The sequence below is a fragment of the Acipenser ruthenus genome, chromosome 10 (genome assembly GCF_902713425.1).
Source record: "Acipenser ruthenus chromosome 10, fAciRut3.2 maternal haplotype, whole genome shotgun sequence".
NCBI classification, from domain to species: Eukaryota; Metazoa; Chordata; class Actinopteri; order Acipenseriformes; family Acipenseridae; genus Acipenser; species Acipenser ruthenus.
The window spans coordinates 19,140,004-19,155,253 of NC_081198.1; the positions used below are offsets into that span (position 1 = coordinate 19,140,004).

The 15,250-nt window shown below is 41.8% G+C and overlaps 1 protein-coding gene across 4 annotated transcripts in view; it reads right to left on the reverse strand.

Annotated features, from left to right (window-relative positions):
• The window catches only part of si:dkey-121a11.3 (uncharacterized protein KIAA1614), a 53,105-nt gene that overhangs the window by 16,150 nt on the left and 21,705 nt on the right, over positions 1 to 15,250 (reverse strand). For all 4 annotated transcript variants that reach the window (XM_059031929.1, XM_059031931.1, XM_059031930.1 and 1 more), the window contains exons 2-5: positions 9,360 to 10,342; positions 7,985 to 8,054; positions 3,605 to 3,742; positions 545 to 1,884 (exon numbers count right to left, since the gene is read on the reverse strand). In XM_059031929.1, the coding sequence (XP_058887912.1) occupies positions 545 to 1,884; positions 3,605 to 3,742; positions 7,985 to 8,054; positions 9,360 to 10,317 (2,506 nt within the window). In that variant the 5' untranslated portion in view covers positions 10,318 to 10,342. The remainder of the gene's footprint in view (positions 1 to 544; positions 1,885 to 3,604; positions 3,743 to 7,984; positions 8,055 to 9,359; positions 10,343 to 15,250) is intronic.

Below are 15,250 nucleotides of genomic sequence, written 5' to 3' on the forward strand. Positions count from 1 at the left end.
GCCATGTTAGCCATAATTATAGGCAACCAGGCCTGTCCAGCATTTGTATACATGACCCTAAGCATGCTGGGATGTTATTTGCTTAATTAACGCATGAGCCACACCTGTGTGGAAGCCCTTGCTTTCAATATACTTGGTGTGCCTCATTTACCCAGGTGTTTCCATTTATTTGTCCACTACCTGTACATTAACATAGCCTACCCCTATCAGCAGTGGTAACATTAATATTTTCTAGAAAAACAGCTTAATCTCTAGCAAATTATATACATTTTTTTTTTGTAGCAGCGCATTTTGAATTTAAAGTGTATACCTCATGCCAGTCTTCTCTGGCTGTGCTAAATTTTTGTTGTAGTAAATGTTGACATAAAGATTTTAATAAAACACGTACAGGGGTTAACCTTGCCAGTGAAAAGGTGAAAGGAGCATTGCTCATATTTTTCAAAACATGACATCTGGTTCGGGAGGGGCAGAGCTAATGTGATGCTCTAAAAAGTTAGATTATTTCATGAGCACCTGCCAGGGTCCGGGTAGTCACTATGCTTACCTGTCTTGTGTGCAGCACTGTTCTGCTTCAGTGGCTGGAGCTCAGTGGAGAGGTTATTACTGGAGGGTTTGGGGCTGGCTGTGTCCTCAAAGCGCTCATGTTCCCTGCTCTTCACAGCACGGCACTGCTCTAATGTGTCGGGATGGTGATTCGCAGACAGCATGGAGTCGTTGCTCTGTGTCTCTTGAGGGTCGAGATCTTCGGTGTCGAGGTGGATCAGACGATACTGCGGGGAAGGCAACACCTTCACTACATGCTGGCCATTAATGTGACTCTTAGAGCCAGACTTCAGAGCTGATTTCTTCACTTTGGGCTGTGTGTTGGCATTGGAATTGGAGCCTGGGAGAGTGGTCTCACATTGGGGCATTTCCTTTGAGGGAGGGGGACTAGGCTGGCCCACAGACAAACCAGAAGGTACGCTATCTGGATCAAAACCATAGGGATTAACAGGCCTTTTCCAACACTCTGTGTTTGCATCCTTCTCAGCACCATTGGGCATGGGCCGGGTTGGAACCAGTGACTTTTGGCTTGCAGAACATTTGACAACGGTCTTCCCATGATGGGTTTCCCCATTGGTATAGACAGGAAAGTCAGGACTACAGTTCCTATTATTGCCAAGAGAGTGTACGGTGGGGTCCACAATCCCATTGCTGCTGTGTGGATTTGCGGCGCTATCCCCACTGTTAGCAGGGTCTGCATCTCCCTGGGGTGACTCCACATCATCAATAGAGGTAACCTCTCCAATGTAAGTCTCCTTGATGCGTTCGGTCCTCATTCTGTGATTAGAAGGTGGAACCCAATACGGGATCACCTTGACATAAGACTCATCCTGGACTCTTTCAATCATCTCATCCTCTGCTTGATACAAGGCTTGCCCTCGTGATGCTTTAGTCTGGTAGCCAGGCATGAAAGACCCACAGGCATTGCACTTTTGGCTCCCCTGCTCCCCGGGAGGGGGACACTTTTCTGGGCTGCCGTGGTTCCTGCTCTTGCCCTTGCTCTTGTTTTTGCTCCACAGCGGAGCTCCCTCTGGGTTCTTGCTCGGCTCCCTCCTGGTCGGGGATCCGTTGATGTAGGAGGACAAGTCTGGTTTGGAGACCAGCACGCCCTGGCCTCTCTCCGCTGCCCTCTTCCTCTGCTGCAGCCTCTCCAGGTATCGCACCTCTGCATCCTGGGCCGACTCGTCCTCGAAACGCACCCTGGTGGGGGACTGCTTGCGCCGCGGCCCGCAGCCGGAGTCCCCACTGGAGGAGTCACTGAGGTTCCCACACGCAGACGACACCGCCTCCCTCCCTGACAGGCCCTTCCGCAGCAGTGGGGCCCCAGGACCTTTAGACTCCCTGCACACAGAGAGACATCTCATTTCAATTACCAGCACCACAAAAAGAAGTCACTCATAATAATAGTAAATACATCAATTACACAGTTTTAAGCCCAGTGCCCCATATGGTTTAAACATTTACACATTTAAGAAGATTCATAGCTCACAAGCACATGTTGAAATGACAGCTTTATATTTCAACATTACACAATGTTATTTGCCCACAAGAAAGAAATGCATCAGGCAATTTTATTGGGCTTTCATCCCATCACTAAGAGAAGCAAGACTGTAAAGACAACAGACAATCAACAATGATAAAACACAATCACAAAAACAGGCTTGATTTTGTAAAGATATTTCAAGGGCAATGCACCGTATGGTTTTAAATATTATTTTGTGGCTCACATTTGTTTGCCTCTCTAGAAATATTAGCTTTATAGGTGTTTATTGTAAAATGTAAAAAAACAAAAAAACAACTACCAAATATATAAACTAAGATTTGAATCTGTGAGCAAAAACAGAGCCTACATACGACATTCATGCCCCTATTGCTGCAGGAAGCTGTTGGCTGTTTAGTTCACATAGTGACAGTGGCCAGAACTTCAAACAGAGAGGAAGCTTCTGTGCCCACAGCTAAATCAACGAGGACGCCAGCTCTCTGATGAAGCACAGTGCACAGAAGGCTATGGAAGAATACAGCAAACAGTCACCCAGGAATCAGATTCCAGTGTCAAATTAAACATGATTGTGAGTGAAAAACTGAGCTTGAAATAGGTCTCCGTAACTTTAATTATCCATGTATAGCCAAGAGAAGAACATAAGCCTCCCCTGCCCATTACCACCTCTGAATATAACAAGTATGTCAGTAACTTAGACCCCGAGCACAATACAAGATCAGAGTATCAGCAAAACAAAAAGCACCTCCTAACATCCCCAGATTCTCACAATCTATTAGCACTCTGTCCATACATGTCAAAAATAGTGACATGCATATGTATATGCTACATGCATCCCAAGCAGGGGATAATAACGTTAAACATGTCAAACAGAACATTTTATTGTAGAACCATTAGTTTCCATTCTAATTAAATGGAGCACATGTATTCCCCAAATCAACCCTCTGGTTCCCTAAATAAATGGGTATCCCTTGGGATCCTCCCTCTTCAGCCGAGACAAGTGCATTGTGTAAAAGAGGCTTGCCATGTCTGATCACAAGCAGGTGAAAATTGCTTCAAAATCAAGGCAGTTATCATGTGCACCATGTAGTGTGTGGCAGACAGACTGACAGACACATTCAGCGCATTAGGGCCCTTAAAAAAATAAGCAAAAGACTTAAAAAGCATTCTGTCCCACGAGTGCAGTGTCTCCTCAAATATTAACCATTTACTCCTAATGCAGAATGACTGGGTGGATTTGTTGTTCATTTTACCCCCAATAATGCATTTCTGCAATGGTGACTGACAGCTCAGACTGGTACACAGAGATATTTAGTAAGTAAGCAGTCTGATTGGGGTAAAACAGGCACCACAGACCAGTGCAGGTTTTTACTTTGTTGGTAGATGAAGAGCTAGTCCTGTATATTCCCACAAACCTTTGTGGAGGCCTCTGTCCGTCTCATACTCAGGCATTCCCCTGAAAGCCTCGTCAGATACTGTAGTGAGAATGTAAGGACTGCTTCTCCAGCACACATCACCGCACATTCAATACAGAAACACAGGAATGAAAGGAGAGTCACTTACAGGCAGTCTCTTTTGAAGGGCAGGATGCTGTGGTCAGCCTTCAGAGGATGTGCTCGGGCCTTCATTCGGGCTCTCTCCAGTAGCCTCTTGGCCTGCTCATGTCGAGGGCTCAGGGGCAGCTCGTCACAAACAAAGGCCCTGCAAGATGAAAGACAGACAAACGTGCGCCTGTGTGAACAAGTGTGTGTGTGTGTGTGTGTGTGTGTGTGTGTGTGTGTGTGAGTGCCTGTGAGGCAGGGGGATTAGGCAACAAGCAGTGATTAGAGATTAAACTAACGACATGCTCGCTCTACCGCAGAAACGTGCTCGCTTATTTGTACACAAATGCTTGACAACAAATTAGAAACACTTGACACAGCACGGCCTGTCAGCAGGGGGCAGGGTCACCATGGAGGGTTCAAGCGCTGGTACAAACCAATACACACTGATATTGCACAAGCAATCGTTTTCCCATGCTTTTTCCCCCATTGTTAAACTGTAATTTATCATAATTTCATGTTTCTGATATGCTTTACCATACTGTGCTTTACCAAGCTTTCATTGTGCTTTATTACACTTTGTTGTGCTTTTACTATGGAATGATTGAAAATACATACTGTATTAAGAACACAGCCATAGGAAACGATCCATGTCTGCTACCCTTCTAATTGATTGCACTTGGTGCTGTGTGTATTTAATACTATTAAAATATTTTTTCCAACACCAGCTGTTAAATCTGCTTTTAGCAAGCATGGCTACAAATGAATTCCATTGCTTTAAAAACGTAAATCACACAACAGTTTAAAAGTCCCCTCATCTGAAATGTATGAAAATGTATCTCGTCCCATTTTGTCATGTGACCTACTAGAGCTATATAAGCTGTGTGAGAGTTGTGTGCAACTATTCAGCCACAATGATGGGAAAGCAGAAATACCTTTGTGATGCTATGTGTCAGCCTTACACAGGGCTATACAAATGTGGTTGCCTATTCAATTTAGTTTTAGGCGCAAATGTGCGACCAATGCTTTCACAAACTCAAATACTGGTCAGAAATTAAAATTCTGTCAGCTACAAATATAAAGTCATCTGAAAAACAAAAACAAAGTGTTCTGGATAAGTTCTAACTCACGCAAGCGTTTTTTTGACTGTAAGCCTCGGGTTGTAGTTCATTGTATCATTTCTTAGCAAGGCTCTAAAAACTACACATCCCACACTCCACTGCTGTTACCGGAAAGTGCAGCGACTGCGGTTTGATCAGTGTTCCGTATTCATGAGTTGCAAGAGTTTAATATTATATAAAACCAAATGAAAAAAGTAAAAAAAAGTAGTGTTTCGTTTAGTTTCTCAACCCATATCCAGTCAGGATCGACCAGCTTTTATTTTACGTACTGTATTGGAAGACGCAAAAATGCTCATTGTCTCCAGGTAACTGCATTCTAAATAAATACATGTGTAATAATAAAAATAACTACAGCACATTGTCGTTCATGCATTTATTCATAGTACCATAATGTAGTTATAGTTTTTGTTTAAATATTTAAACAGGCACGTTACAATGAAAACAAAACACATTTTCTGTGAGGTGCTATACTGACAATTAACTATATATAAGAATTAATCCAATCTTTTTTTTCCATAATAATAATAATAATAATAATAATAATAATAATAATAATAATAATAAGCATCTATCAGACTAAAGGCCTATTCACACCAGACGTGATGCGTGTCCTGCGATAAAAGGTACTTTCGCTGCAGCATTACTTTTCACACCAGTGGAGACATGTGACTCTCCTCTGATTGGTCATTGGTCAGTTCCCTAGCTGTCACTTGACAAAATCGCAAAATAGACACAAATCCTATTTTTTTCGCATCGCTTCAATGTGGCATCAGTGGTGATTTTATTATGGATGATGTAAAGTGCCCTAATCTCTCACTTGAATAAGTAGATAGTATTGTACTGGTCTTCAACAGTGAGGCTTGTAGCCAAACTGTTGAGCTTGGTTTGTAAAAAGAACTTTGCTGTTACAAGATTGAGTGATTTTGGGGGATTTTTTTTATGCCCACTTAATATTTGTGAGCTTACACAAGATATTTTACCTTTTTTTTACCAAGATATTAAAAAAGTTAGAGCCCGCACTGACGGATGCAGAATTTGACCCAGCCAACAAGGAAACCATACTACTGTACAAAGAAAAGGTGTCTGCTGATGATTAAAAAAACAAAAATCTCTCTTTTAAAAGATTGTGTTTGGGTAAACAGTAGTTGAAATGAAAGAACATTTTAAGTTAGAAAAAATATTCTATTTATTTTGTTGATGCAAAACTATTAAACTCCACAAGTGCTGTGTACAAAAAGGAGAAGACTGTAGATATAGTTTCTGTTTCTCTGTGGTGTATCAGGTGTATATAATAGGTGTTCACGAGTGTTAATGAGAATGAGTAGGATTAATGTTGGTGATAGAGGTGGAGGTGGAGGTGCGTGTGCGTGTGTATGTGCATGTGCGTGTGCGTGTGCTGCGCTGTCCCGTCTTGGTTACTTTTGTGAGTTTTTGTAAACCCTTTTGTTTTGGCCCTTGTGCTGTTTATTTTGTTAAGTGTGTTTTGTGAAGTGTTTTGTCTGTGTTATTTTTGTTTATTTATTTATTTGGTGCATTTAACTTGCAGCTTTCTATATCTGAGTCTCTCTTCCTGCGATAACATCTGGGCTCGGACGCTACCGTGCCACACCTGGGCACACCTGTGCACCTCTAAACAACATTGTGAACAAGTGACTGGTGGAGGTTAAAGTCATTATTTCTGAATTGTTTTGTTCCTTTAAATTAATGATTTCAATTTCAAGATCTGGTCTGTTCTAGGGATGGGCATGTGTAGTCGTTTATTCAAGTGATCGATTAGAAAACTGTTAATCGTTTAGAAAATTATTAAGCGTATAATCTATCTTGCATTGCAACAAATATAAATGATCTGAACAGACCCATTAACCACGCTAAGCCTACGTATTACTTCAATTTGTTATTATGTAAGCATTAATTTTAGCCAGTGGCACGCTGATGTAAAGTATAACCGTGTAATTGTTTAGTAAATTATGTGTATTCGATTATTAAAATATATGGACATACCCACCCTTAGTCTGTACTCTTGGACTGAGAAGAGCTTTCTCAGCTAAAATGGTTACTAATTCACTTTTTAATTTCATGAACTAATGATCTCAATTTTAATTGATCTGAACACCTATTCCTTGTACCACTAAGCACACTTTCTCAGGAGTGGTGAAATGCTGTTTTGGCTGTCATGTTACATGTTTACTTTGAAAAATGAATTTGTATAATAAACGAATAATTAAGAACATTAAAATGGTAAATATACCTGAGACTGATACTCTCCATAGTGATACTCTCAATGTATTTTCCCTTATAAAAGTTGCACTGTAATTTTGCATTTATACCATGGTTACACTATGCATTTACCACCACAGTGTACCATGATTTGCCTTGTTAATTAATATGCTTTACACTTTGCTGTGCTTTTACTGTGGAACACTTCTACAAGGGCTGCTAATAAATGTCCTCGCCAGATTTCATAACAATAGGGTAAGAGGTTCACTAGAAATATGTAAAACTATAAAAAAAAAAATAAAAAAAAAAAGGCCAGCTACTCCACTCTCAGTTGCCGGGAATAATAAAGCTCGAGCACAAAGTAACTGTTGTTTCCAAATATCCTGTCCAAATTATAAATACATTTAAACCTGTGTAAGAGGATAAACATAGTTCTGTATCAAAAACATTTTATGCAACAGGAAATCAAATGAGCCATAATCTGAATTCCGCAGCCCCCGCCCCCTTGCTCTGATTGGCTGCTTCTCAATCTCAGTAATCAGCTCTGGGCTTGGCAACAGCAGTGACATCAGAGATTGAGAATAAATAACTGGAATTTGATAGCTACCACATGATTTGCACTGAATTGTCACAACTCCCACTGTAACCCATAAGGAGCACTATTTGTGCCCCTAATATACATAAAGTTTCAGTACCTAGAATAATCTGCACTGTATAAAAAGTAGCTCTTAGTGTGCTAACAGGTTAGTTGTGTCCAACACAGACAACATGCTGACCTTGGAACAGTGAATAAGCCTAGTGCCCTTTATTATACCAACAAGAGAAATGCTGCTGCAGATTTAAGAGCTTATCAACGGGAATCAAGAATTCCACCAGGCCTGGAACCCCTTGAACAGCATGGGGATTGAAACCTGCAAGGTATTAAGACACAGCCCAAATGGTGTCCGCCTCCCCATTGACAGTAGTATGGCGGGTTTTGTTGTTGTTGGTGAAATTACAATGAATGGAATAGCAGAGGGTTTCTGCGATTGAATCGACACCTAACTGGGAGATTGAGTGTTTACCTCGGTCCGTGGTCACAGTCTTGCAGAGAGACCCCAGAGTCCCAGTCACTATCGTTGAATGTGGAAATGCCTGGAAGACAAACAAGGGCAAGGGCATCAGTGCCATTCTTTTCAGACAGCAAAATTTAGAAAGGATGCTTTTCATCCAGATATTATTATTGTTTCAATTATAATTATATAATTTGAGCTGTCATTAACATGGAAGAGTTGATCTCCAAGACCTACATCCACTGTAGGTACGATTAACGTTTGACAGACAGACAGATGCTCGTATTCTCATATTCAGATACTCTTAATAGCTTGTCTAGACACCCTCGAATTTAAGACGCAGCCCGAAGACACAACCTCAATCACACACATAAGAAAACGACAGGCAGGTATGCACTGCTTCTCATTTCCAGTTGTGATTACTCGCAAAAATATGGGGGTCTGATCAGCATTTCCGATCTGTCCAGGCTGGTACTGTTTGTTGGAACGGAGCCTAATAACTGCCTGTATGTCGTGGATAATTCGACATTGGCCTACGAAAGACTACACAATAGAGGTATTTACAAAAAAAGAAATATCATACAATGTGCTATTGTCGGCAGTCATGGTATGATTACTTATATTTAATCACTGTGGTTAGTATTAATAAGCAAACCATTACCAAACAGAACATGTACGAGATTATGCTTTACAGATAAAATTAACAAAAACGTATAATATACAAAACAATTTAGAGAAATAGTTAAATATATGATAAAATACCTCTTTCAATTACATACATTAAAATATTAAAAGTAACTTTAGATATTACTTTAAAAGCAGTGACAAAAATAAGTAGTATAAAAAAGTAGTATAAAATAGGATGATACATTTTCCCATTAAAATACATCTTCTAAATTATAAAAAAATGTTTCTAATCTTACTTTAAAAGCAGCAAGAAATGGTGTATACCTTACAAATCTTTCTAAAGCTGACCGCTCTGCCACCTGCCTTCTTTCCCTGTATCCTGGAATACTGAGTAAAACTTTGTCCTGTGATCTAAGAGAGTGACTCGGGACATACAAAAAAACGACTACCAGGGGTGTACAGGGGGTATGCATCAGTGATTCATTTCCCCTAAACAGTGAGTTTGTTAAACTGTTTCAATGGGCATTAGAGATATTCCACCTTGCTCAGGCGTGCTCAGAAACATCCCCACAGTCAAATATGCAAATGACCTTATTAAACATGGCAAATGAGTGCAGAAAGGATAATGCTAAACAGATGCAAACATCAATATTATGCTAATTCAGAGGGTATAATGTACTGTATTCCTTTAATAGCAGTCAGAAACCAGAGTTGCGTTACAGCAAACCAACACTTTTATGGGTAACCTAGGGCATCGTACCTTTTCCGTTGCACTCCACGAGTTTCCCGGGATTATCCTCCTTGTTCTTAGGACTATCCAGGATCTGCTTGAGGACCCCGCGGTTCATCTCAACACGCTCTGCCAGCGACAGTGAGCTTGCGTTACTGCACACGCTCTCCCAGCTGTCAGCCCTCCAGAGACCACCGAGCGGAACCCCATTGAACAGATTACCAGTTAAGCGACTCTCCAGGCTGTCGGCCCTCTGTAGGACCCTCGGGGGTTGACCCATCTTGGGCTTCCTCTGGCAGGAAGCACCCCCGGGCTCGGCCTGTGATTCCTCCCGCCAGCTCATGTCTCTTAAAACTTTTGGTTCCTCCTCTAAGCTAAGAGTCTCGGGCCTTGTGGCTTTCCAAAACCCTTTTGGAGGCATCCAGCTCTTTGTAGAAGGTTCCTCTGGAGGAAATCCTCCGTTGGTCAGCCGAAGGCTCTCTAGACTAGCCCCTTCGCCTTGGCCCCAGGGTGGGTCCACTGTGGCCTTAGCCTTATTGATTTGGTTTTCTTCATTCAAATCCTCCATGTCACATTTGAGGACTTTGTCGGTCAGGTAGGTTTGAATTTGAAGTGCTGGATCCACCTCTTCATCACTATTGATCTGTTTTCCGGCGACCAGGCGGCCAGATGAAGGTCTATCCTTGTCTTGGTTGGTCCTTCTGGGATTCTGGTTAAAAGCTGGCTGCCCCTTCTCCCCCTTCTCTCCCTCCCCTCTCTCCCTCTTCTCTCCACAGGCTCTCCTCTCAGACAATGCCTTCACTTTGGACTGCAGAGCTGACACTGCCGAACCTGGGGCCTGCTGGGATGTAGGAGACATCTGGGAGAGGTTGTCCCTTGTGTCTGAACCAGCCATCATGGAGTCTGTCTCCCGTTTCTTCCTCAGGGCGGGTTTGCTGTGAATCCCACTGGAAGGACAGATACTGTCTGCCACAGCAAAGTCAGTCATCTTCTTCAGCTAGTGAGGGATTGTACTAGAACAATACAAAACAAGTATGTCAGTAACATACATCCTCTGCCATGACTGTAAATTCAATCAAATTTATTAACAGCTTTCCAGATATATGCAAAAATGTGAAACATACGTGTGGACAGACAGACATCCCCGTATACTCCAAATATAGGGAAAAGGGGAAGTGATGACCGCCGCCACTATATCCTGATCGCCAGGGATTTAGAACTATGACCTTTGTAACTAGAGCAGTCTCACCCTGGATATTGTATCTAGACCATCATCACCCATTACTTATTTTAAAGAAACTTTAATAGAGCATCTCCGTTGTACAGTTTTGAATTACCAAATCGCCTTTCAATCAGGAAGACTGTCAGGGCCCTGCAGTTAGAGGAACTATTCCACTCAGCTAGATGGCACAATTTGTGGAAGATATCATGTTTATTTGTAATATGGTTCTGAGTGGAGAAAGCATGAGATCCAAGACTTCACTATACAATACATACCGACCGACTTGAGAATGTTCTCCTCATTCATCTCATAAGGATGTTGCACACCCTACTTGAGTGGATGCCACCGCTAATCACACCACCTTCTGGAGCTCCACTGCTTTTTATCAATTCAAACTTAGCTGAATGACAAAAAGAGAGCCTAGGAATGAAGACATGCATTTCTGAGGAATGCAAGAGGTACAGTTACACCGACACTTATTCAGACAGCTCCAGAGTTTTCTACCAGGCGTTTCATTAACGACCCAGAGGATGTACACAGTCGATACATCACATATCTTGTAAGTTTGTATTGCATAGTAATTTGTTTTGTACAGAACTGTGGGTACTGAAACTTTTAAGTTTAATGTTTAAATGGTAGAAGGAAACAGAAATCTCAATCACATTACACATATAAGATTATAGATTTATTTTACTAAGCATTTATCCGAAAAAAGTCTTGGGAAGATTTTGCATTGCTTTAACTTCTTTTATATACACAGTATATAGGCAATCTGGTCAGTGTCTTGTGCTCTCCCTTTCCAAGTCGACAGACACACTCCCTAAAAATAAAAATAAATATAAAAAGTCCAAAAATAACTGTACCGATACTGCACTCATGCAAATAAAGAAACAGAAATAGCGTATTCCTTATTGATTGCCTTGCTATAGCAATATAAAGCATCCTGGCTCTCTCCAAACACAGAATATAGTATTCATTACATAGATTTACCTTAAAAAATTCGGTTGACAGATAGGTAAATTGGCAGGTTAGGTTGAGGTGGACTAAGACAGCGGAATCCAGTCACTTATTCACCAGTGACAAACAGGCATTGCAAGTGAGTGGATTCAACCATATAAATATATATAAATATATATATATATATATATATATATAAATATATATATATATATATATATATATATATATATATATATATATATATATATATATATATATATATATACAGTGCCTTGCGAAAGTATTCGGCCCCCTTGAACTTTGCGACCTTTTGCCACATTTCAGGCTTCAAACATAAAGATATGAAACTGTAATTTTTTGTGAAGATTCAACAACAAGTGGGACACAATCATGAAGTGGAACGAAATTTATTGGATATTTCAAACTTTAACAAATAAAAAACTGAAAAATTGGGCGTGCAAAATTATTCAGCCCCCTTAAGTTAATACTTTGTAGCGCCACCTTTTGCTGCGATTACAGCTGTAAGTCGCTTGGGGTATGTCTCTATCAGTTTTGCACATTGAGAGACTGAAACTTTTGCCCATTCCTCCTTGCAAAACAGCTCGAGCTCAGTGAGGTTGGATGGAGAGCATTTGTGAACAGCAGTTTTCAGTTCTTTCCACAGATTCTCGATTGGATTCAGGTCTGGACTTTGACTTGGCCATTCTAACACCTGGATATGTTTATTTGTGAACCATTCCATTGTAGATTTTGCTTTATGTTTTGGATCATTGTCTTGTTGGAAGACAAATCTCCGTCCCAGTCTCAGGTCTTTTGCAGACTCCATCAGGTTTTTTTCCAGAATGGTCCTGTATTTGGCTCCATCCATCTTCCCATCAATTTTAACCATCTTCCCTGTCCCTGCTGAAGAAAAGCAGGCCCAAACCATGATGCTGCCACCACCATGTTTGACAGTGGGGATGGTGTGTTCAGGGTGATGAGCTGTGTTGCTTTTACGCCAAACATAACGTTTTGCATTGTTGCCAAAAAGTTCGATTTTGGTTTCATCTGACCAGAGCACCTTCTTCCACATGTTTGGTGTGTCTCCCAGGTGGCTTGTGGCAAACTGTAAACGACACTTTTTATGGATATCTTTAAGAAATGGCTTTCTTCTTGCCACTCTTCTATAAAGGCCAGATTTGTGCAGTATACGACTGATTGTTGTCCTATGGACAGAGTCTCCCACCTCAGCTGTAGATCTCTGCAGTTCATCCAGAGTGATCATGGGCCTCTTGGCTGCATCTCTGATCAGTCTTCTCCTTGTATGAGCTGAAAGTTTAGAGGGACGGCCAGGTCTTGGTAGATTTGCAGTGGTCTGATACTCCTTCCATTTCAATATTATCGCTTGCACAGTGCTCCTTGGGATGTTTAAAGCTTGGGAAATCTTTTTGTATCCAAATCCGGCTTTAAACTTCTCCACAACAGTATCTCGGACCTGCCTGGTGTGTTCCTTGTTCTTCATGATGCTCTGTGCTCTTTAAACGGACATCCGAGACTATCACAGTGCAGGTGCATTTATACGGAGACTTGATTACACACAGGTGGATTCTATTTATCATCATTAGTCATTTAGGTCAACATTGGATCATTCAGAGATCCTCACTGAACTTCTGGAGAGAGTTTGCTGCACTGAAAGTAAAGGGGCTGAATAATTTTGCACGCCCAATTTTTCAGTTTTTTATTTGTTAAAAAAGTTTGAAATATCCAATAAATTTCGTTCCACTTCATGATTGTGTCCCACTTGTTGTTGATTCTTCACAAAAAATTACAGTTTCATATCTTTATGTTTGAAGCCTGAAATGTGGCAAAAGGTCGCAAAGTTCAAGGGGGCCGAATACTTTCGCAAGGCACTGTATATATATATATATATATATATATTTTTTTTTTTTATTGAAAACCCTGACTTATTGGTCACATGTTTCTGGCAATTCCCAGACAGGCTACAATTAGCTGTCACGGCATTTCTAGGATCCATTCTTTACCTACTACATGCAGTGTATTCAAAACTGACCACTGAGACGCCAGGAACCAGCGAAGTACAAGAAGCTTGATTACATGCAAACTGTGCAGCAGAATTGCTGCGTGTATTGATTATGCATTAAAATGAAATATAATACAGAATTCATATGTTTTCAATTCATAAAACACCCAGTATGCAGCTCACCTGGAGCACTGCTCCTAACCAATACTTTAAGTGCAACACAGAAACCAGGACCAGAGGACAAGTGGATGGGCATAGATGGGCTGAATGGCCTCCTATCGTCTGTACGTGTTCATATTTTCTCATTCTTATGTTAAAACAAACAATCTGAGTGGGGTTGGCTAAACGCCTACAAAACCCACTGACTTCAGAACCCCATTTTCAGATTGCATTCATTCTGTTATTCTGCTTTAAAGAATATTACCAAAAGCAATGAGCGTATATATATACAATCGACACATCACATATCTTGTAAGTTCGTATTGCAGAGCAATTTGTTTTGTACAGAACTGTGGGTACTGCTCTGGCCTGGTTCTCCTCCTACCTCTCCGACCACACCTACCAGGTAACCTATAACCTTGCGCGGCTCAACCTCCACACCTCACCCTCTTGAAACAGGAGTCCCCCAAGGATCAGTCTTGGGTTCTCTCCAGTTCTCTCTCCTTCTACACCCACTCCCTGGGCCCCCTCATTGCATCCTATGGTTTCTCATACCATTTCTATGCTGATGATGCTCAGATCTTCTTTTCCTTCCCCCCTCTGACCCCACCATCTCCTCCTGTATCTCTACCTGTCTGTCTGCTATCTCCTCCTGGATGCACTCGCATCACCTCAAACTCAACCTCTCTAAATCTGACCTCCTTTTCTTCCCCTCCTCATCTTCCCCCTCCTCTGATCTTTCTATCTCCATTCCTCTGGAATCTACCACGCTCTCTCCCTCCTCCTTAGCCAAGAACATTGGAGCATGCACCTGCCAATTCTTCCTTAGCAACATACAAAGAATCTGACCCTTCCTCACCAACTACTCCACGCAACTCCACGTTCAGGCCCTGGTACTCTCCCGCCTAGACTACTGCAACTCCCTCCTGGCCGGCCTCCCTGCGTCTGCCACCCATCTGCTCCAGCTCATCCAGAACTCTGCTTCTCGCCTGGTGTTCTCTCTGCCTCGCTTCTCCCATGCTACTCCACTGCTCTGCTCACTCCACTGGCTCCCCATCACCGCTCGCATATAGTTCAAGACTCTTGTACATCCTACCGATGCTTTGACCAGACTGCACCCAGCTACCTCCAGACCCTCATCTCTCCCTACACCCCCACCCGACCTCTCCGGTCCATCTGCACTAGAAGACTGGCTCTACTCTCTCTACGCTCCCCTGCCTCCAGAGCCCGCTCCTTCTCCACCCTCGCCTCGCAGTTGTGGAATGACCTTCCTACAGGTGTCAGGACTGCCCAGTCCCTGACCACCTTCTGGCGCCTCCTCAAGACATACCTCTTCAGACAACACCTGTAAAACTCAACTCTTCCCTTCTGGACAATATAGCACTCTGCCTCTAATGCACTTTAACTTGCACTTATCTGCTCCATATTTTACTGTATTTAATCATGCACTTAACCCAATCTGTAGTATTTTGTATTTCACTTGCACTCGTATCTAACTCTGGTTCACCAGTGACAAACAGGCATTGCAAGTGAGTGGATTCAACCATATAAATATATATA